The 21683-nt window shown below is 37.9% G+C and overlaps 1 protein-coding gene across 9 annotated transcripts in view; it reads left to right on the top strand.

Annotated features, from left to right (window-relative positions):
- nbeaa (neurobeachin a) overlaps window positions 1–21683 on the top strand; it is a 908137-nt gene that overhangs the window by 773300 nt on the left and 113154 nt on the right. For all 9 annotated transcript variants that reach the window (XM_072262897.1, XM_072262901.1, XM_072262905.1 and 6 more), the window contains one exon: window positions 17926–18066. In XM_072262897.1, the coding sequence (XP_072118998.1) occupies window positions 17926–18066 (141 nt within the window). The remainder of the gene's footprint in view (window positions 1–17925; window positions 18067–21683) is intronic.

The raw sequence follows: 21683 nt of genomic DNA, 5'->3' as shown, positions 1-21683 counted from the left end.
TCTGAGATGAGCTCGGGCCCAGAGAACTCGCCGGCGTTTCTGCATAGAGTTGATGTATGGCTTCCTCCTTGCGTAATACAGTTTCAAATTGCATTTCTGGATGCAGCGACGGACTGTGTTGAGTGACAATGGTTTTCCGAAGTACTCCCGAGCCCAGGTGGCTATAATTGTCAGAGTAGCATGATGGTTTCTTAGGCAGTGCCGTCTGAGGTCTCGAAGATCACGCGCATTCAACAATGGTTTCCAACCTTGCCCTTTACGCACTGAGATGTCTCTGAATTCTCTGAATCTTTTCACAATATTATGTACTGCAGATGTTGAAAGACCTAAATTCTCTGCAATCTTGCGTTGAGAAATGTTCCTTTTGAACTGACTAACAATTCTGTCACGAATTTTGGCACAAAGGGGTGAGCCACGACCCATCCTTGCTTGCAAAGACTGAGCCTTTGATGGATGCTACTTTTATACCCAGTCATGATATCTCACCTGCTACCAATTAGCCTGCTTAGTGTGGAGTACTCCAAACCGGTGTTACTTGAATATTCTGTGCACTTTTCAATCTTATTTTAACTCTGTCCCAACTTTTGTTGAGTGTGTTGCAGCCATCAAATTCTAAATTTGTGTACGTTTACAAAGTACAATTAAGTTGGTCAGTAAAACTATTGAAAATCTTTTTTTTTATACTTTTGTCAGTTAAATAAAGGTTCACGTGAATTAACATATCACAGATTTTTGTTTTTATTGCATTTTGGAAAATATCCCAACTTTTCTGGAAATAAGGTTTGTATAATTACAATGGTAAAAAAAATCAGAATGTCTCAGATTTATTGCCTAATTTCCATGATTTTAGAGTATCAGAGAATTTTACATTTTTGATAAGCTACTTTACAAATGTCAGTAGAAGAGATTGCTTTGTTTCCAAAGCTGATCTCTTAAATGGCCTCCTGATGTAACACTGGCACTTTATGTTCTTAACAGACAATAGACCGTGATTACTGGGGTTCATTGTTAACAGTTTTTTTAAAGGTTAACTGCCTTTTGAATTAACCAGTTTCTACCCCTATTCCATAACTCCTGAAGATGCTTGCATTCTTGTAACTGACATTCCTATCATTAAAAAAAATTAAAATTCCTGGTAGAATTTGCATAAATTCATATTTCCATTAGTGAGGGTTCTGTAATCCTGAGAGGTACCGTGCATGATTGGTTCTGAAGAATTTTGATGCAGAATTATTAATAGTTTATAAACTCCATTTAATACATTGCTCCGCCAAACAAAATTCCTCTTTACTATGACCTAGTGCATGGTATGTTTGCTGTTTTGAAGCTTTACTTTTGAATGGGAAATGTTGCTAATTAATTGTAAATTTAATGGCCTTAATTTTGAATTATTCAGTTCAATTTTATTATTATTTTAATTAATAATGAGGTATAATTTGCATGTCACATATGACACATGTTTGTAGAACTTTGTTATGATAAATAATAATGCAATTAGGAAAGCTTATTTCCCATTGATGTCAATTAACATCAAGTGTAAACTTTTCTTTAATAGATAGAATTCAGCATTAAGGGCAATTTTCTGGATTTCTTTCAATACTCTTGAGCTTTGCAGCACCATTGTTTCTGTCTTTTCTTATTCACTCTGTTTTAGTGGCAATTCTGTTTTGTGAGACTGAAGGCCAGGAATGCTTTTATCTGTTGTCATTATTTCAAATCAGCAGTTTCAGTTCACATTCTAGAAAGGAGATGTAGCTCACTTAAGGTCTGAAAGAGTAACATCATTTAACCCTGTAATTTCAGAACCATTTCTGCATCTACAAAGAAAACCTTTGGTTAATTGGTTTGAGCAGAAGCTGGTGAACTATTGGATTGTCTTTTATTGAACTTTAACAAATGTCCCTTAGATTGCTTACATTTTTCAATTTTATACCTAAATCTTTGGCCGTCATCAAGCAATACTTCCTGACATTGAATACTTTAATCAGTTTGACAGCAAGTTAACAATCCCTGAATGAATGTCAATTTAGCGAATCAAGTAAACAAATCAAAACAGGAGATAACGATGAGCAGAGGTCTCACTTGGAAATAGTCACTTCCAGAAGCAGTCATACCATGGTGACACGGTAGAGTAGTGGTTAGCACAATTCTTTACAGTACTACCAACCTGGGTTCAATTCCTGCTGTTATCCATAAAGAGTCTGTACGTTCTCCCCGTGACTCCATGGGTTTCCTCTGGGTGCTTCGGTTTCTTCCCACAGCTCAAAGACACACCGGTTGGTAGGTTAATGGGTCATTATAAATTGTGCTGTGATTAGGCGAGGGTTAAATCGAGGGTTACGGGACAGCACGGCTCGAAGGGCTGGAAGGGCCTGTTCCGTGCTGTATCTCAAAAAATAAACAAATAAATAGCGCGTGAGAAGGTCATTGGGTTCATGAGATCCATATTACAAGTTTTAGTTCAATTCACTTTTCCCATAGCCCAGAAGGTCACAGGATGATCTAGTGATGATTCAGGTAGCCAAATAATCTATTCATTAGTAATCGGGTATATACTATGTGTTATGACTTGTTGTATAACAACATTTTCAGTTAATAGCTGGCTTTGTAGGCAGACAATAATCTGAGTAGAATGTGAAAGAATTGAGATGATTCAGGTGATTTGACCTGTTGAGCTAGTATCTTTTACCGCCATCCTACATTTATTTAATAATTTTTTTTAGTTTAGAGGTTTGAATCCTTTTGGTCTGTATCCTCATCCTACTGTAAAATAGAATAATCCATGATAGCGCAAACACGAGGAAATCTGCAGATGCTGGAAATTCAAGCAACACACACAAAAAATGCTGGTGAACGCAGCAGGCCAGGCAGCATCTATAGGAAGAGGTACAGTGGACGTTTCGGGCCGAGACCCTTCATCAGGACTAACGGAAAGAAGAGATAGTAAGAGATTTGAAAGTGGGAGGGAGAGGGGAGGATCCGAAATGACAGGAGGGAGCTAAGATTTGGATAAATTGATTGGTATAAGGGATACGAGGCTGGAGAAGGAAGAGGATCATGGGACGGGAGGCCTAGGGAGAAAGAAATGGGGGGGAGCCCAGAGAATGGGCAAGGAGTATAGTGAGAGGGATAGAGGGAGTAAAAAAGAGAGGAAAGGGTGGGGGGGGGGGGAGAATACAAATAAATAAATAAATAAGGGATGGGGTACAAAGGGGAGATGGGGCATTAACGGAAGTTAGAGAAGTCAATGTTCATGCCATCAGGTTGGAGGCTACCCAGACGGAATATAAGGTTTTGTTCCTCCAACCTGAGCGTGGCTTCATCTTGACAGTAGAGGAGGCCATGGATAGACATATCAGAATGGGAATGGGACGTGGAATTAAAATGTGCGGCCACTGGGAGATCCTGCTTTCTATGGCAGACAGAGCATAGGTGTTCAGCGAAACGGTCTCCCAGCCTGCATCGGGTCTCGCCAATATATAGAAGGCCACATCAGGAGCACTGGGCACAGTATATCACCCCAGCCGACTCACAGGCGAAGTGTCGCCTCACCTGGAAGGACTGTCTGGGGCCCTGAATGGTGGTGAGGGAGGAAGTGATAGTCTTTGTTCAATGACAAAGTGGAAAACATTCATAATCCTGACATGGTATTTTTATGTATTATTAAATCTCAGACATTCGTGTAACCAGTATAAACGATTTTTAATATTTCCAAGTTTCATTTGAAAAATATGACGGTGTGGGAATTTCTTTGAAGTGTTGGTACTATTAAAAGTTGTAATGTATTATTTGTTCACAAAATGTGAAAAAACAAGATTATATGTAAATATAAACTGAGAGTCTTTAAAGAATTATTGCATTAGTACTAACATCCTTTTCCCATGACTCTAAAGAGCTTGGAAATGCGAATGTTTATTTTATCGTTTTACAGTAGTTGAGAAAGTATTAGAAAGCCTTTTGGGTTAAATCATGTTGCACTTTAAAGAATGTGTATCAGGTCTTTACAGTGTACTAAAAGTCTGGTAAGGTTAAGCCCTAGGGATTACTGTGAATATTTCACACACGAAGAAAACCAGTCAGTTTATCTATGACTGAATGCAGAACTTTCCGTGTGTGTGTGTGTGTGTGTGTGTTTGAACACAGTTTAAATGTAGACTAATGCATCTTGGGGAGTGAGTTAGAAGATTGTAATTCAATCAAGGGGTATAGACCATAAGAGCAAAATACAGGGCAAAATTGGGTGGTAGTGGGAAAAAATTGCATGAAGGCACCTGTGTCAGTTGTATCAGTACACATTACATCTAAAATTTGTGCTCCAACTCGTTATTATAGTCTTCATACACAATAATAAGTAATATCAAATAATATCAAGTTTGCTGTTAAGTACATTGCACATTACAATAAGAGTTAATTTGAGAAGTTTGTTACACAGCTGAGTTAGTACTGATTAAAACAATCTCTGCAATTCTAAAGGGGAGCTCCTCTCGTCTGGAACTGTTACAAGAAGTCATAAGGAAGGTTTTGAAGTTACTGGAAACTTTTTCAGAGCATAGAGAAAGATTTCCTGACACAATTTTGGACACATTAGTCAACAACTAGAAGAGTAGTCTACCATGCCCATCAGCAGTCCATGAATGTCCTTGGCAAGAAGTACCTAGCAAGAAGTGAACAGAACCTAAATGTGTTGCTGGGAAAAGTTTCATAACCTGAAATTTCAAGTTTCAATATCTGCACCACTAGACTCAGTGCTCTGTCCTATGTACCCCAGCATTCACAATATACATCGTTTCTAACTTCTAACATTCCTTTGTATTGCTCTACGACAGAACTAAGAGCTCATATATACTTCCAACTATTAAATCACAGAAGACATTTGACAAGGCAGGTTGAAGTTCACTTATTAACACACTCCCCGCTCACTTACAGAACAAGGTGTCACGTACTTTCCATGAATAGCAAGAGATTGATGGCAAAAAATACTTAATCCTTTTCCCAGCACACTAACAGAGAAATATTGATCATCATGGGAGTGGCTTTCACAGAGTCCATGGACTGCAATATTCAGGGATCATTATTTATGTTAATATTTACAACTAACAAGATCATTGTTTATATTTATTTATTGAGACACAACAGGGAATAGGCCTTTCTAGCCCTTCTATCCATGCCACCCTGCAATCCCCCAATTTAATCCTAGCCTAATCGCCAGACAACTTACAGTGACCAATCAACCTACTGTCTGGTACATCTTTGGACTGTGGGAGGAAACCAGAGCAACCGGAGGAAATCCATGTGGTCAGAGGGAAACATAGAAACTCCTTACAGGTAGCGGCAGGAATTGAACCCAGACTGCTTGTGTTGTAAAGCATTGTGCTAACTACTATGCTACTGTGCCTTCCATGTTAATATTTACCATCCACTTCTTCCACATCTCACAATTTCTTCTGAATTTTTTCTTCAGCTGAAATGGGTTATTAATATGTCACTTTTACTCCTCCTCCTTCTCCCACCCCTGACTTACCACCAAATTGCCCTTTCATTCTTGCAGAGGGCCAATAACTTCCACATGGCCAGACCCTAGTTGTAAGAGAGTAAAGGAAGTGACACGTTGGCATTCCTGCACAGATTATAGAACACTGCGTACTTGCCGATGGGAATTGGAAAAGGAATCTATATTTGGCCATTGTTGGGAATGAGAGACTGGAGTTAAGGATAACACAGGTGCCACCTCAACAAAGGGTCATCTTACACAAGCTCTGCACCATCTGAGGAGTTTGAAGAGGCAGATAAAGACCACAAGATGCTTGGGCCATTTGTAGCATCACAAGAAAGCTTTCATGAATTGTTAATAATTCTGGGGAATGCAACTGGTACCTTGCATAAGAATGCATACAGATCTTGGGCTTATTCTTCCTAGCATAGCAGGGATACTGAATCCTTGTCAACACTTACTTCTATGTGATAGGGGTTATACACTTGCTACAAATCTATTCCATTCCCAGCAAACATGCAAAGGATTCCTTTGAATAACACAGGTGGTGGTGAGATCCATATGGGAAAAGGGTTCCAGTTTTCCTGGTATAAAGAGTATGATTCACACCGTGGATTAACTTGCTTAGTACCTGGCTATTTCAATGTGCTGCCACCAAATCAGCACTGTGCAATGTATTACTTCTTCGAGTGAACACATGCAGTGCACAGAGGACTACACAATTTCATTGGGTAAATCACACAAGTCTCACCAAATACTGTATGTGTGCTTGTGCTGAAAATTCTGCACTAAACATCAACTGTATTACTAAACAAAAATGCTCTGTCATCAAACTGTTTCTGAATGTTGTTTAACTCTTCAAGCTTTTATCAATTTAATGCTGCCTTTTAAAGCAACATGTGGTGATCTAAGTAGTATTATTATCCCAGTTCGAGGTTGTTTGCTAATTGTATACATTAAGTGGTTTTAATTTGATGTACAATTGTAGTCTTGTATTATGTTTTAGGCCCTACTCTATATAGTCTGCAAAATTGAAGCTGTGTAACACAGAAACATGGGAAGTAGCAGTTCTGTGCTATTTGACTTTCATGTAGATAATTTAATAACATTTGATCCCACAGTAATAGAAAACTTTTGTCTATTTCTGCATTGTTTAGTCTATTTCTGCACGTTTTAAACATTGTGATTTAAAGAACAATTTGCCCAGCTGCTTTCAAGGCAGAGTAATTAAGCAAAGTGAATTTCAAACAACCATTAGCTTTCCACATTTGCAAAAGAACCTTGTGATTCTTTTTCTGGCTCTACTGGTACAGCAGATAGTGCTTTTCTGGTGCAAAAGGAGTGCATACCTGTTCAGTATCTTCACATGTTTTGAAACTGAAAATGATTACCATCCATGATATTTGGGCCATAGAAATCTTTTGGTGATATCATTAGGCTCCTCCAAAGTCCATGTTTTAAGTTAATGTAAAAGTAATTCAGACAGCATACAGTTTGATGTTCTTTCTCTCTAAAACATGCTTCTCTCTCTCCCTCAGTTCAGTATAAATTAGCACATTTTTCAACCAATTTCCCCCGGGATCAATAAAGTATGGCTATGACTAATCAAAAACAACTATGTAATAATTTTGTTTCCTATATGAGGAACTGGAAGATAAATTTTACTTAATTTTCACACATATTATAAACCTAAAGTTGCAAAGTCATATAGTTTTAGCAAGCCTGAATACAGTTCTTTGGGTAGTTTCCATGTTAATTAGACTTGACCTGGAACCCACATTGCAAGTCATTGACAACAGGAATTCTGCAGATGCTGGAAATTCAAGCAACACATATCAAAGTTGCTGGTGGACGCAGCAGGCCAGGCAGCATCTCTAGGAAGAGGTACAGTCGACGTTTCAGGCCGAGACCCTTCGTCAGGACTTCCTAGGGATGCTGCCTGGCCTGCTGCGTTCACCAGCAACTTTGATGTGTGTTGCTTGCAAGTCATTGAGATTAATTTAATATACATGTATAATTGTATGTCGCTGTCTTTCATTCAAATTATTATTCTGAAATGTTTACCTTGCTTATACTGGGAAAAGACGATTGCTTTGGTTTCATCTACTCCTTATATAGAAAAGGGTCTCAGAAATTCCCTCACACATCTCTGGAGAGACAAAAAATAATATTCTGCATTTGAAAATAGAGAGTTGAGCAATATTGCACCCATTTCCTGGCATCAGCATAAAACCATCACAATCGACATCAATAGTATGCCACACCTAAAATTCAGTGATCTTATCCCATAAGTCTGGAAACTGGTATTTGTACTTATTCACAGAATAATAACTATATTCCTTTTTTATGGGTGCTGGGTGTAAGGCACTCCTTCCCTCTGCTAGCCTGCAAGTCACCCTTGGGCAAGGTGTAGCACCTTGTTAGCTCCCCCCACCCACCCACCTCAATCAGGGTCACATCAAGCCATAGAATCAAGCTGTGGATGGTCGTATAAACAGCTGGTGCATTGCCTAAGTCCTGGATATGCAACCACTGACACAAGGCCAACAATCTCTGAAGAGTCCAGTTGTAAACAAGAGAAAGGTTTGGGCACGAAACATCGACAGTACTTTTTTTCCATAGATGCTGCTTGGCCTGCTGAATTCCTCCAGCATTTTGTGTGTGAACCTCTGAAGAGTATTGACAATGGTTAGGGTCACCCATCTTCTAAAGACACCGCCCAGAAGAAGACATTGGCAAACCACTTCTGCAGAATTTGCCAATAAAAAATATGACATTGCACATGATGATGATCCCTTTTTTAACAGCCCGGCGCTCAGAACAACACATAAAAAATGCTGGAGGGCCTCAGCGGATCAGGCAACATCTATGGAAATGAATAAACAATTGACGTTTTGGGTCAAGGCCCTTCTTCAGGACTGGAAAGGGATGAGGAAGATGCCAGAATAAAAAGATGGTGGGAGGGGAAGGAGGACAAGGTGATAGGTGAAGCCAGGTGGGTAGAAAAGGTAAAGGGCTAGAGAAGAAGGAATCTGATATGAGATTGGACCATGGGAGAAAGGGAAGAAGGAGTGGCACCAGAGAGAGGTGATAGGCAGGTGAGGAGAAGAGGTAAGAGGCCAGAGTGGAGAATAGAAGGAGGGAAGGGGGAGGGTAAAAGAAAAAGGAAGATAAGAATTTGCCTGAAGGGGAAATCAATGTTTATTCTATCAATTTGGAGGCTACCTAGATGGAATATGAGTTATTGCTCCTCCACCCTGTGAGTGGCCTCATTGTATTAGAAGAGGAGGCCAGGGACCGCACCTCAGAAGGGGAACTGGGATAGGAATTAAAATGGTTGGCCACCAGGACATTCCACTTTTGGCAGATGGAAAAGAGGTGCTCGACAAAGCAGTCCCCCAATTTACGTCAAGTTTCACTAGTATAGAAGAGGCTGCATCAGGAGCACCAGATACAATAGACGACCCCAACAGATTCGCAGGTGAAGTGTTGCCACACCTGGAAGAACTGTTTGAGGCCCTGAGTGGAGGTAAGGGAGGAGGTGAATGCATAGTTGCAGCATTTCTGTCACTGCAGGGATATGTGCCAGTAGGGAGATTAGTAAGGAGGGATGAATAAACAAGGGAATCATAGAGGAAGTGTTGCCTGTGGAAAGTGGAGAGTTTGGGGGAGATTAAGATGGGTTTGGTGTTAGGTTCCTGATGAAGATGGCAGAAGGCACAGAGTATGATGTATTGGATGCTCATGGGGTGGTAGGTGAGGACAAGAAGACCTCTACCTCTGTTAATGTGGTGGGAAGATGGGGTAAGCACGGATGCAGGGGAAATGGAGGAAATTGGGATGAGGGCAGCATCAATGCTGGAGAAAGGAAAACCCTGTTCTTTGAAGAAGGAGGACATGTCCTGGAAAGGAAAACCTCATCCTAGGAACGGATCCAGCGGAGATGAAGGAGCTGAGAAAAGGGAATAGCATTATTACAGCTGACAGGGTGGGAAGAAGTATAGTCAAGATAGCTGTGGAAATCAGTAAGTTTATAAAAGATGTTGGTGTTTAGTTTTTCTCCAGAGATGGAGACAGAGAGGTCAAGAAAGGGGTCAGAAATGGGCCAAGTGAATTTAAGGGCAAGGTGGAAGTTGGAGGCAAAGTTGATGAAATTGACGAGCTTAGTATGGGTTCATGAAACAGCACCCATGCGGTCGTCAGTATAGCACAGAAAGATTTGGGGAGCATGAACTGTTCCACATAGACAATGAAAAGCAGGCATAGCTGGGCCCTGTGCTGTTACCTATGGCTACCCTTGAGTTTGGAGAAAGCAGATGGAGCCAAAGAAAACATCGTTGAGGGTGATGACCAGTTCTGCTAGAAGGAGTGTGATGGTGGAGGAAATTGGTTGGGTCTTTTGTCGAGAATGAAGCAGAGAGCTCTAAGGCCTTCTTGATGGGGACTGAACATCTGTAGTGAAAATGCAGTGGTCAGGGCCAGGGAATTGAAATCGTTGAGGAGATCGAGAGCATGAGAAGTGTCGTGGGTATAGGCAGGAAGGGACTGAACCAAGAGAGATAGAATAGAGTCGAGTTATGCGGACATGAGTTCAGTAAGGCAGGAGCAGGCAGAGGCCAATGGGCCTATCCAGACAGTCAGTTTTGTGGATCTTGGGTAGGGGATAGAAATGACAGTGCGGGCTAAGCAAATCATGAGTTTGGTGGCAGTGGATGGGAGATCTCCAGAGTCGATGAGATTAGTGCTGATGTGGGAGACAATATCCTGATGGTCTGGAGTGGGGTTCTTTTCAAAGGGTAAGTATGAGGAGGTGTCTGCAAGCTGACACCTGGTCTCAGCAAGGTAGAGGTCAGTTCGCTACACTACAACTGCACCTCCTCTGTCTTCAGACTTAATGATAAGGTTGGGATTGGTGCAAAGAGAGTGGAGGACAGTGTGTACAGAGGAGATAAGGTTCAAGGAGGAGAGAGGATTGCTGAAGTCAAGCCATTTGATGTCTCGCTGACAATTAGAGATGAGAAGACACAGAGCAGCCAGAAAACCAGAGCAGAGAGTCCAAGAAGAACTGGAGGGTTGGAGGTGGGAAAAGGAGTTACCAGTGCAGGGTGATAAATTCTTGCCAAAGAAGTAAGCTGAGAAACAAAGACAACAGAAGAAGAGCTTGGCATTATGCTGGATCCGTATCTCACTGAGGTCAGCAAAAGAGGACAATGAAAATGCCCTTGCTCAGGACAGACCACTCTGCCTCAGAGAGGGGAAGGTTAGAGGGAATGGCAAGGACATGGCAGTGATTAGAGCTGGGATGAGAGGGAGTAGGAGAGTTGGTGGTGTCAGAGGAGGGGAGGGATTGGAGTGTCTAGGGAAGGCAGGATGGGAGGAAGATGGAGTCTCAGGGACTAAGGACTCAGAAGCTATCTGCCTAGGTCACATCTACAAGGCTGAGCACCAGCAGCTGCAAGATCTTGTTTTTTAGATCATTCGAATACTGCATGTTTAAACTGATAAAATGTAGCATTGCAGAGGGCAATCTTAACAGTTCTGTTCTGGAAACGTCATAACTGAAGTATACAATGTTTATGGAACCTTTACAAACATCACAAAGGTAACAAACAACACTGTCTTAACACCATTAAGCTATAGTTTTGCAGTGGTCACAATGTTTTCTGAGTAAAAACAATTTTGCTGGATGTCATGCACTGTCCCCTACCTCCAAGTCTATGTCCAGTCAAATGTTGACTTCAAATATGCTAAAAGTCAAGTTGGTCATTAGGATCCCAAGTAGCAAGTAAATATGCTAATGCAACATTTCAAAATGTTTCTGGCTCAGACAATGAGCCAGCAAATCAGAAGATAAACTCTGAAGAAGAAGATAAATGTCTGTTGGAGAAGCACGGCAAGAAATGGTTGATGTGCTGAGAGTGGATTTAATATTCAGCATATAATGCAGCTGCTTGTGCTGTTATCATGGAGAAGAAGTATTGTCATTCATTGTGGCTCCTTGTTTAGGGAAGACAAATTTGGAAAATGTATATCTCTTCTATTTAGATATTTTCATGGCTTCCCTGATCACTACCATTAAAAGTTCCCTCTCCTACCAAACAGTCCTCCAGTAGGCCCTGGCCTCTTTCTCAACCACAATTGCCTCACCATTGCCAACCATTTCTTTAGCCAGGGCTAAAATTACCATCATAAATGTTTTAAGTTCCAACAACTTATTTGCCCCATCTAGCTTTTCATTAGCTATCAAATTTTTACCTGCAATATAAATAATATAAAGCAAGTTTTGTTTAGCCTTTGTCTATTGCTGCCTTTTATATTTTGGTTGCCTTGAATGTTCCTAGAGGAAATGCCTGCACTGTAGCACTTCACAGGACAATTTGCACAATGTCTTCAATCAACCATGACCTGATTTTTAAAAAAAAGTCAAGAAAGAAAAGTCAACCAAAACCCTCAGGATGAATATTCTCCTGGCAGAATGTCACTAAACCCGGATGCTAGCGTAATCATTCACCTATAAATTAACCCACAGTCATTTGCTGACTCAAACATGTAGTTTCAAATCATCTTTAGTTACAAAGAGCGCAAGGACATATTACATAACTGACAAATTACAGCCAGTTAGGCTCCTTGAAGAAAAAATTCTTTCATAAAGTTCCAAGAAATTAAATCTGTTCTATATTTAGGACAAGCTCTCAGCAGATAGTCACTGCACGTTATTTAATTTAAATTATAAGGACTGCCTTTTTTTTAATCACAGGGACTGCACTGCATGCAAAAGGTCTCTGTGGTAAAGACTAATAAATCCAAAAATGATAGCAAAGACAAAGCTAATTACTGTCTTAAAAGTGCTAACTCTGGCAATTTTGTACACCTGTGTTAAATCATTTAACCCTTATGACTGGACGTCCTTATAGCTTTGAAAATATATTTTATTACTGGTTTTCAAATTTTATCAAAAGCAGTAGTTACCTCCATTTCTGTTTCTTAGGAAGGTTTTTGATAAAATCTTAGCTTGAAATCTACAGACTGAGCAGGGATGTAAAATCCCAAGAGATCCAAGGTAAAATGACAAGTTGAATTTACATTGGCTCAGTAGGTGAAAATGGATAGAAATTTTAGTGACTGATGGCTGAATATCTTGGTCTTCCATGATGTTCAGTATTACACTTTTTTTCCTGGTTTTTATCTGTGGTTTGGGAAAAATATAGGGGATGTGGTATGGAATTTGTTAGATGATACCAAATTTTGCAATGTACTTCATAGCGAGGGAGGAAGTTGTCAATTGCAGAAAGACGTTGATGGACTAATTTGGTGGCAAATGGAATTCAGTTTATAGAAAGGTCAGACATTATGTTTGGGGAGGGAGTACCCATTAAATGATAAATAGTAAAAAGTGCAGAGGAACGAAGGAAATCTGGGAGTCTACTGAATGCTGCAGGACAGGAAGGTACGATGCTTGAGAAGAGGTATAGGATATTTACTTTGGCTGCCAAGTGGACAATGTCATGCTTGAACTGTGCAAGAAACTAGTCATTTCTCAGCTGAAATAATATGTTCAGTTCTAATTACCAAAACTCGAAAAAATGATATTATTGCTCAGGAAAGGATGCCTGCGAGATTCACAAAATTCTAGGGAATTTTAGTTATAAGGAAAGACTGGCTAGGCTTAGTATGTTGTTACAAGAGGAAAGGTAATTTAACTGATGTATATGTATCTAGAGCAGGTCTTGGCAGGGTGAACAGAAGAGACCTATTTCTTTTAGCAGAGAAATCATCAACTGATGCAAGATGTTGGTTCGTTGATGGAAATATCAAAGAAGAGTTGATGAGTTACTGGAAATCACTACATTTACATTTAAAGGATTTTTTATTGAGGACTTGAGCTATTGTTATTACTTGTAAATCTGAAGAACTGGAAAGCAATATTAGCCTAAGTAGCTTTTTTTTTGTCTGGTATGGAAGTAAGGAGCTGAGAAGCTTCCTTTCTATATAATATTTCTATAGTTCTATAATTCTATCTTTTTATTTATAATTTTCTGTCATTGTAAATTACCTGTTTTGGGTTATTTTCATGGTTAATGTTAAGACCATTTCTCACATCAGTGACAGATTTGCATATTTGCTTATTGTGAAATTTCTAGGCAATTTGAACTGGTGTATTTTTTAAATTCTTGGTCATTCAATATTAGAAATTTGCTGTTGACATATATGGAAATTGTAGAGTTGATATTCATTTCCGGTATAATTACCACTGAAGCACTCAAAGGATTAACGGCATAATTAACTTCTTGGTCTGATCATATACATACCAGGAAACACTATAATCTTAGATCAAACATTTACAAGAGTTTTTTTCAGTGTAACAGCATTTATCGTCATAAAATATTATTTGTATTTTATGGATCTAGGAATTAGATAGGAAATATGAACTAATAATCTACAGAATCTCAGTTTGAGGATTTCTAGAACAGTATGGGCCCTTCAACTCATGATGTTGTGCCAACTCCATATAACCCCCTCCGTGATCAGTCTATAACTCTCCATTTTTCCAGTCCATGTGTCTATCTAAAAGAATCTTAAATATCCTTGTTGTATCAGCTCCACCATCACCCCTGCCAATGCATTCCAAGCACCTACCAATCCTTGTGTAAAAAGAACTACCTCTGACATCGCCCCTAAACGTTTCTCCACTCACTCTAAATGGTTATCCATTGCTGCCCTGGGATAGGGTGCTGCTGTTCATGCTATCAATGCCTCTTATAATCTTATGCAGTTCTGTCAAATATCCAGTTAATCTTCTTTGCTCCAATGAGAAAAGTCCTAGCTCACTCAACCTATCCTCCTAAGACTTGTTCTCTAATCCAGGCAACATCCTGGTAAATCTCCTTTGCACTGTCTATAAAGCGTTTACATCCTTCCTTTCAGTTATTAACTATCAATAAAGAAAATTATTAATCTTGAAGATATTCTGTCTTTTTTGGGATGGCTCAACCAGTTCTATAGGATAGGCAATCAGTTGTCCTCACTAGGTTTGTTGTATATGTGACTTGAATGCCATGTCAATGTCATAGGCTTAACTGTACAAGAGACTAGGTTACAGGAACTAAGAGTGGAAATGTGACTGAAGGGATTGCTCTGCTGGGAGCCAAAAGATTCAGTTAGTCTAGTGGACTAGTCCATTGTTATTCTACTTAATGCTTAAATTGGCCATTAAGATGAACATGAGAAACAGGAATGAGATTTAACCACAAGACCTCTCTCATTGACAATGTTGAACTATCTCAACTCCACTTCTCTGTTTAATTCACATACTGCATCTCTTGATTCTCACAAATTCCAAAGTCTGTCAGTTTGAATATGCCAATGTTGGAGCATTTTGGGGTAAAGATTTCCATAGATTTACAGCCCAGTAAGTGAAGATACAGCTTAGAGACACTTAAATATCAGAACCCTTATCTTGTAAGGATACTCCCTAACTGTAGGCTCTCCAGCCAAGGGAACAACCTTTCAGCATGTACCCTAACAAGCTCTTTCACAACCTGTATGTCAATGAGATCACCTTTCATTCTACGCTTACATCTTAATCATTAATGTCCAATTACCACAGTTCCACATTTAGCTGAATAAAATGCAGTTTCAAAAACCACAGCATCATCTTTCACAGAAACTAGCAATCAATATTAAATGCTAATATTGTCAATGGAACCACATTCCAAGACAGAATAAAATCGAATTCCTTTGAGTTATTTTCAAATTGAATAGTATTTAGGGAAATGTATCAAACCCCAGTGTGCTGGGAAGATTGTTGATAAAAGATCCATTTCTTGTTTTCTTTTAAATCTACATATCCTCAATATGTAAATATACTTATTTAGTTTGTGGTTGAAAGTATAACTAAAGGTAGCTTGTTTACTTAATGGACTTTGCATTTGTATTATTTAAATATAATACTAGGTCCTACAAAAATCAATTCAGCAAAAATGAAAAACATTAAACAGGATGAAATGTCATTGAAAATAATGTATTGTTGCATCAAATAAAGAAGTAGATTTAAGTGCATTTTAGAAGAGCATGCTACAGAAATCTTACATTTATCAAATAATTTGTGGAAGGATAAAGCATTTTAATTTTATTTAGTGAATCATTACATTGGAGTTCTTAAATATATTTAAGATATAATTTGAACGAAACCATTCAACACTGCTGTATGTCATGTAGCACCTTATATTTCTTTCTTTAGGATATTTTTATCTTAAAATCCACAGTATTTGATGGGTTGTTTCTCATTCGTGAGACATCACTGAAAAACACAGACATGTTTAACAATTCTACATTGCAGGATTTAGTTGTCAAGCACTGGATATAACCCAGGCCATACAGATAAAGCGGCATGCTGAATATGTCAAATACGAATTGTTGAGGCAAAATTTCAAATTTATTTGTTTTAAAAAAGTATGGAAAGCTGAATTTTTCAGGGCTGTGTCTTGCAGAAAGCTATTATTGTTTAATTATTAATCTATCTTTTTCTATATATTTGAACACAGTTTTCTCTACAAGCTTTGTGGTTAAAATAAACTTTTATGGATTACTACTCTATGACGTAGTGGGCGAAATAGTATATGCTGTACAACATTCTGGAACTTTTGTGGCTTTCGAGAAAATGCAATGAATAGTATATACATACCATGAAACAATTGATGTTGAATCAAATTTGATAACTTGCATTCCAGCACATTCAAAGAAGATGTTAGTTTGTTCTCAATGCCTTTGTCGGTACTGAGCCCCATCACAGAAAAAACATTTCACAATGTAGATGCTGCCATTATTTATCTCTTCAATTAAGAAACAATAACCTTGCAAAACTATGCTTGAAGTTTGGCTAAAATGAATCCTTAATGGATTTGCAGTAATAAAGATGATCAGAATCAGATTTAATATCACTGGCATATGCCATGAAATTTGTTAACTTTACAGCAGCAGCACAATGAAATGCATGATAAATATAGAAAAAAGGTTACATTAAGTATATATATATATATGTTTATTAAGTTAAAATAAGTAATACAAAAAAGCATAACAAAAAAGTACTGAGATAGAAATTGGTTGGCAGAGGGGGGAAAAGCTGTTTCTAAATGCTGCATGTGTGCCTTCAGGCTTCTGTATCTCCTTCCCAACGGCAACAGTACGAAGAGGGCATGTCCTGGGTAGTGGGGATCCTTAGTGAAGGACACCACCTCCCTAAGTCACCGCTCACTGAAGATGTCTTGGATATTATGGAGGGCAGTATCTATGAAGGAACTGACTAATTTTACAGGTTTCTGTAACTTATTTTGATTTTCTGCAGTAGCCACCCCTCCCCCCCCCCACCAATTCCAGACGGTGATGCAGCCAGTCAGAGTGATCTCTGCGGTATATCTGCAGAAGTTTTCCAGTGTTTTAGTTGACAAACCAAATCTCCTCCTACTCCGATTGAAATACAGCCTCTGTCTTTCCTTCTTTGTAGGTGCAGCAATATGTTGTGTCCAGGTTAGGTCCTCAGAGATATTGATGCCTGGGAACTCTCTCCACTTCTGATCCCTCTGTGAGGATTGGTTTGTGTTCCCTCATCTCACCCTTCCTAAGGTCCATAATCAGCTCTTTGGTCCTTATGATGTTGAGTGGAAGGTTGTTGCGGCGACACCACTCAGGTAACTCTGTACACCCTTTCATCACCAGCTGAAATTCTGCCAACAATGGTTGTATCATCAGCAAGTTTATAGATGGCATTTGAGCAATACCTAGCCACACAGTCATGGATGTAGAGAGAGTAGAGCAGTGGGCTAAGCTTGCGTCCCTGTAAAGTTCCATTGTTAAAGTCCAGTGAGGTGGAGATGTTATTTCCAATTGCACAGGCTGTAGTCTTCCAGTTAGGAAGTCAAGGATCCAGTTGCACAGGGAGGTATAGAGCCCTAGGTTCTGTAGCTTTTTAATCAAGACTGTAGAAATTATAGTATTCTATGCTTTAAATATATGAAGATCTTAAAAATGAGCTTTTTTGTCACATATGCATCAAACATACAGTGAAATGCATCATTTGCATCAATGGCCAGCATGGTCCAAGGATGTGCAGGGGGGAAGCCCACAAGTTCCTAGTCTTCAAACCTCTGGACTGTGGGAGGAAAGTAGAGCACTGGAGGTAACCCATGCACTCACAAGGGTAATGTACAAACTCCTTTCAGACAATGGTGGAATTGAACCCAGATCACTAAAGCTGTAAAGCATTATGCTAACTGCTACACTACCAATCTGCTGCAGTGATTTGAAAAAAAAATACTGTTGGCATCTATTTCTATAATTGAAGAATAGACAATTTAAGAGAATCTGCATATTATTTTTCCAGATAATATTTAAAGCTAACATTATCTATTTCTTGACTGTTTTTTTTCCTTTGACAGCCTATTGGATCTTTGAACCCAAAGCGTGCTGTCTTCTATGCTGAACGCTATGAGACATGGGAGGATGATCAAGTTCCACCATATCATTACAATACCCATTATTCCACAGCTACTTCCACATTAGCTTGGCTTGTCAGAATTGTAAGTATCTTCTTTTGCATCTTTTATTTTATTTTAAATTATCTGAATCAGTAAAGGAAGCAGACCATTCAGTCCAACTTCTCTAACTCAATGCACTCAGCTAATTTCTTCTGGAACTTGATGTGTATTTGGAAATGTCTTATTCAGATATGCTGAATAATCCATAAAAGTCTCTAAATCATAATTTGTTTTGTTAGCCCTACCAATTTTACCTCTTAACTTGTTACTAGTTTGTTATTAATTTTACCACTTGTTTTAATCATATGTCGATGACCTTTTGATTATTTGGAATGGACAATTTGAATATTCTGTGCAGATGTACTTATTAGACAAAAATAACAAATATCACATTTTATTGTTAAATCTAAGAATTAATGTATGACCAAATATTATTACTACTATAGAAACAATTTATTGTGTTGCAGATTATAAATATTATCAAAGTACAGTATATAAAATGTATGAAACTGCTCATAATTTTGTTACAAATATTTAATCTATAACATTGTTCTTTTGAGTGGTTATTACAAAAGTTGTTCTTTCCTGTTTTGGTTTTAATTGTTTTGCAATGGCATCATACAGGATCAAACAATTGAAGTAATCCATTATAAATTAAGTTCAATAACATGACATTTATATTAATTATTTTCATCTTCATGGAGAAGAAATTCATTTTTCAATAATTTGACATTCACAGTAACTTGTCACTCAATCCTTTTTGTAACTATTTCGGTGTTTAGTATTTACGGACATGCCTGCTTGGTACGTGAAATCCTTAGAGCTTACATTGAACTTTAAGGGAAATACAAGCTAGTAGTTTAGCAGTATTCTCAACATCCACAATATCAATTTTAAGCCTTTGATTTTTTTTAAACATTGTTAAAGTAGTCCTAAATTTCAATACATAGAAGCATTACAAAAACTCTTTTGTGATAAAATTATGAAAGTTTATTTTTAAATAGATATTTGTAGTTAATACCATTAAGGTAGAAATGAGATTGATACACTAAGTGTAACTGTATTAGAGGTCTGGACAGGCAGTCAGCCATATCTAATAAAACTGATTAGGTTGCACAGTTTGACATGAAATTACAAAATCAGATTAGGCAATGACATAACCTTCAGGTTGCACCGCTACAAAGATATTTTATGTATTTTACAGAACATTCTTGGATTATTCTGCAATTTCTCATTAATTCTTCCCTTTAGTGAAAAACTGAAATTTGTAAATAAAGAGTAATACCTGATTAACATAAAAATAAAACCTACTTTCAGTCCATATTTATCTTTCTCAAATATTAGTCTTATATGACTAAATGCAGATTGGTAAGAGTCAAAAGTAAAGTAAACTTCGAAGCTTTACCTACATTGACATTTCTAAAATATGTATAATACACCCAATTGATTGGATGATTTATTTATTTTTGAATTCTCATTAGATTGTCTCACTGAAGTATTTTAATTAAATGGTTTGAAGTTCATGAATCATACATATTTTTAAAAACTTAAAAAAAATTTAAACTGTTTGTAAGACCTTGATATTGTTTTGTCCCAAGCTGGTTGGAAAAAAGATCCAACACTAATGTTATTAGCTTTTTCATTGAATTACTCACAATGTATTGGTGGTTTTATAAGATCAAGACTTATGAACATTAGGATGCCACTGTTGCATCAGTGAGGAGTATAAACTCTGCAACCAGCAGTCTTTTGGTGTGAGTTCTTAAGAATCTCGGTACATAATGAGTTTCAAAAATCTGTTACCTATCTTCTTTATGATCTTCAATCATAAAATATTTAAGCAAAATTGATCTTCAAGTTAATGGTTAGAAAATATTAAGCTATGAGTGTGCAATTTCCAATATGAAGTAAAACACAGAAGCAGAACATTTATGTTTCTCTTGATAAAATTGTTAATTTTAATGAACATAACTTCTACTAAAATAACTAATTTTTTATAGAATAGACAAGGGGGATCAGTGGATGGTGATGTACTTGAATCTGTGGAAGGATTTTGTTAAGGCTTTTTGCAGGATTTCAATGAATATCAGGGGACATGAACTTGGACGTAATATGCTAGTAGATTAGAAGTTCTTTAGTAAATAAAATGCAAAGAATAAAAATAAGTATGTTCTTCTCAGGTTGGCAGGCTGTGCTTTATTGATCTGTACGTGGGCTCCAAATATGCCCAATCAATATCAATGACTTGGCGGAGGGAATCAAATGTAACATTTCTTAGTTTATTGATGAGAATGAGAATGCAAAAGCTTCAGTGAATATATACAACATAAGTGTGGGCAAAAATATGGGAGAGGAAGTAAAGTGTGGAAAATATGAGATTATCTACTTTTGTAGAAACAGAAATGCTGAGTATTTTTAAACCATGAGAGATATAAAAGTTTAAAGAGACATTAGTGTCCTGAGAATTAACCCACTGATGCAGCAGGAATTTGAAAGGCAAATTGTAGTTTTGCCTTTATTATGAGAGGATTTAAGTACAAGAGTAAAGTTGTATTTCTGCAATAACGTGGGATTTGGTGAAACCACATCATTAGTGTGACATACCATTTTGATATTCTTTCATAAAAAACTGATGTATCCAGCCTTAGGGGGATTGAAGCAGAGGTTCATCAGACTGGTACCTGGAATCATAGGTTTGCCATATCAGAAGTAATTGCATAGGCTGGGCCTCAAGTTTAGAAGAATGAAATATGACCTCATTAAGACATAACAATGCTAAGAGGACTTGACAGAATGAATTGAGGAAAGTTCTTGCCCTGGATAAGGAATCTAGAACAAAGGACTACAGTCTCAAAATTAGAGATTGACCATTTAGGATGACAAATAACTTCAGCTGCAAGATGCTGTATTAAAAATAGAAATCAATCAACTTTGGGGATATAGGGATAGGAAGGAAAATTAGATTTGAAGTTAGTCATGATCTTGTTGAATGGTGGAGCAGGCTCAAGGGACCAAATGTCTTACTTCAGCTCTAATTTCTTACATCATTATTTTCTAAGACAAATAAATCATCTTTTCCTCTTCATGAAGACACTTCCCCCCTCCAATTCCTTCTCCTGATAGTTTACAAGTCAGTATAAGTTCAAGTTTATTGTCATTCAACCATATACGTGTATACTTCCAAACAAAACAACATTCCTCTGGACCAATGTACACAAAACAGTACATATAACTCATATGCAAAACATATAGTAATATTACCACAAATAAATTAACAAATAATAAGGTGCATTTACAACACAAGTTAAAAAGTAAACAGTATAAAGCGACTGGCACTTCATATGTGATGAGACTTGGGTGGTGGCAGGGAATTCTCATGGCCTGATGGAAGAAGCTGTTTCTCATCCTAACAGTTCTTATGAACTCTAATATCTATTGTATCTTCTGCCTGATGGTAGGGGGTCAAAGAGATTGTTAGACGGATGGGCGGAATCATTGACAATGCTAAAGACACTGCTTTATGCAGCATTTTTGATAAGTATGTTGGATGGGTCCAACTCTCTTGTGACACTCACCCACAAGCTCACCCACAAATTCACCGAAGCTCATTCTTAGGTCTACAACAAATTGTGTTATTTTATTTTATTATTGGTTTCTTC

This window comes from Mobula birostris, chromosome 7 (assembly GCF_030028105.1).
Source record: "Mobula birostris isolate sMobBir1 chromosome 7, sMobBir1.hap1, whole genome shotgun sequence".
Taxonomy (NCBI): Eukaryota; Metazoa; Chordata; class Chondrichthyes; order Myliobatiformes; family Myliobatidae; genus Mobula; species Mobula birostris.
This window is presented reverse-complemented; position numbering and strand designations above follow the sequence as displayed.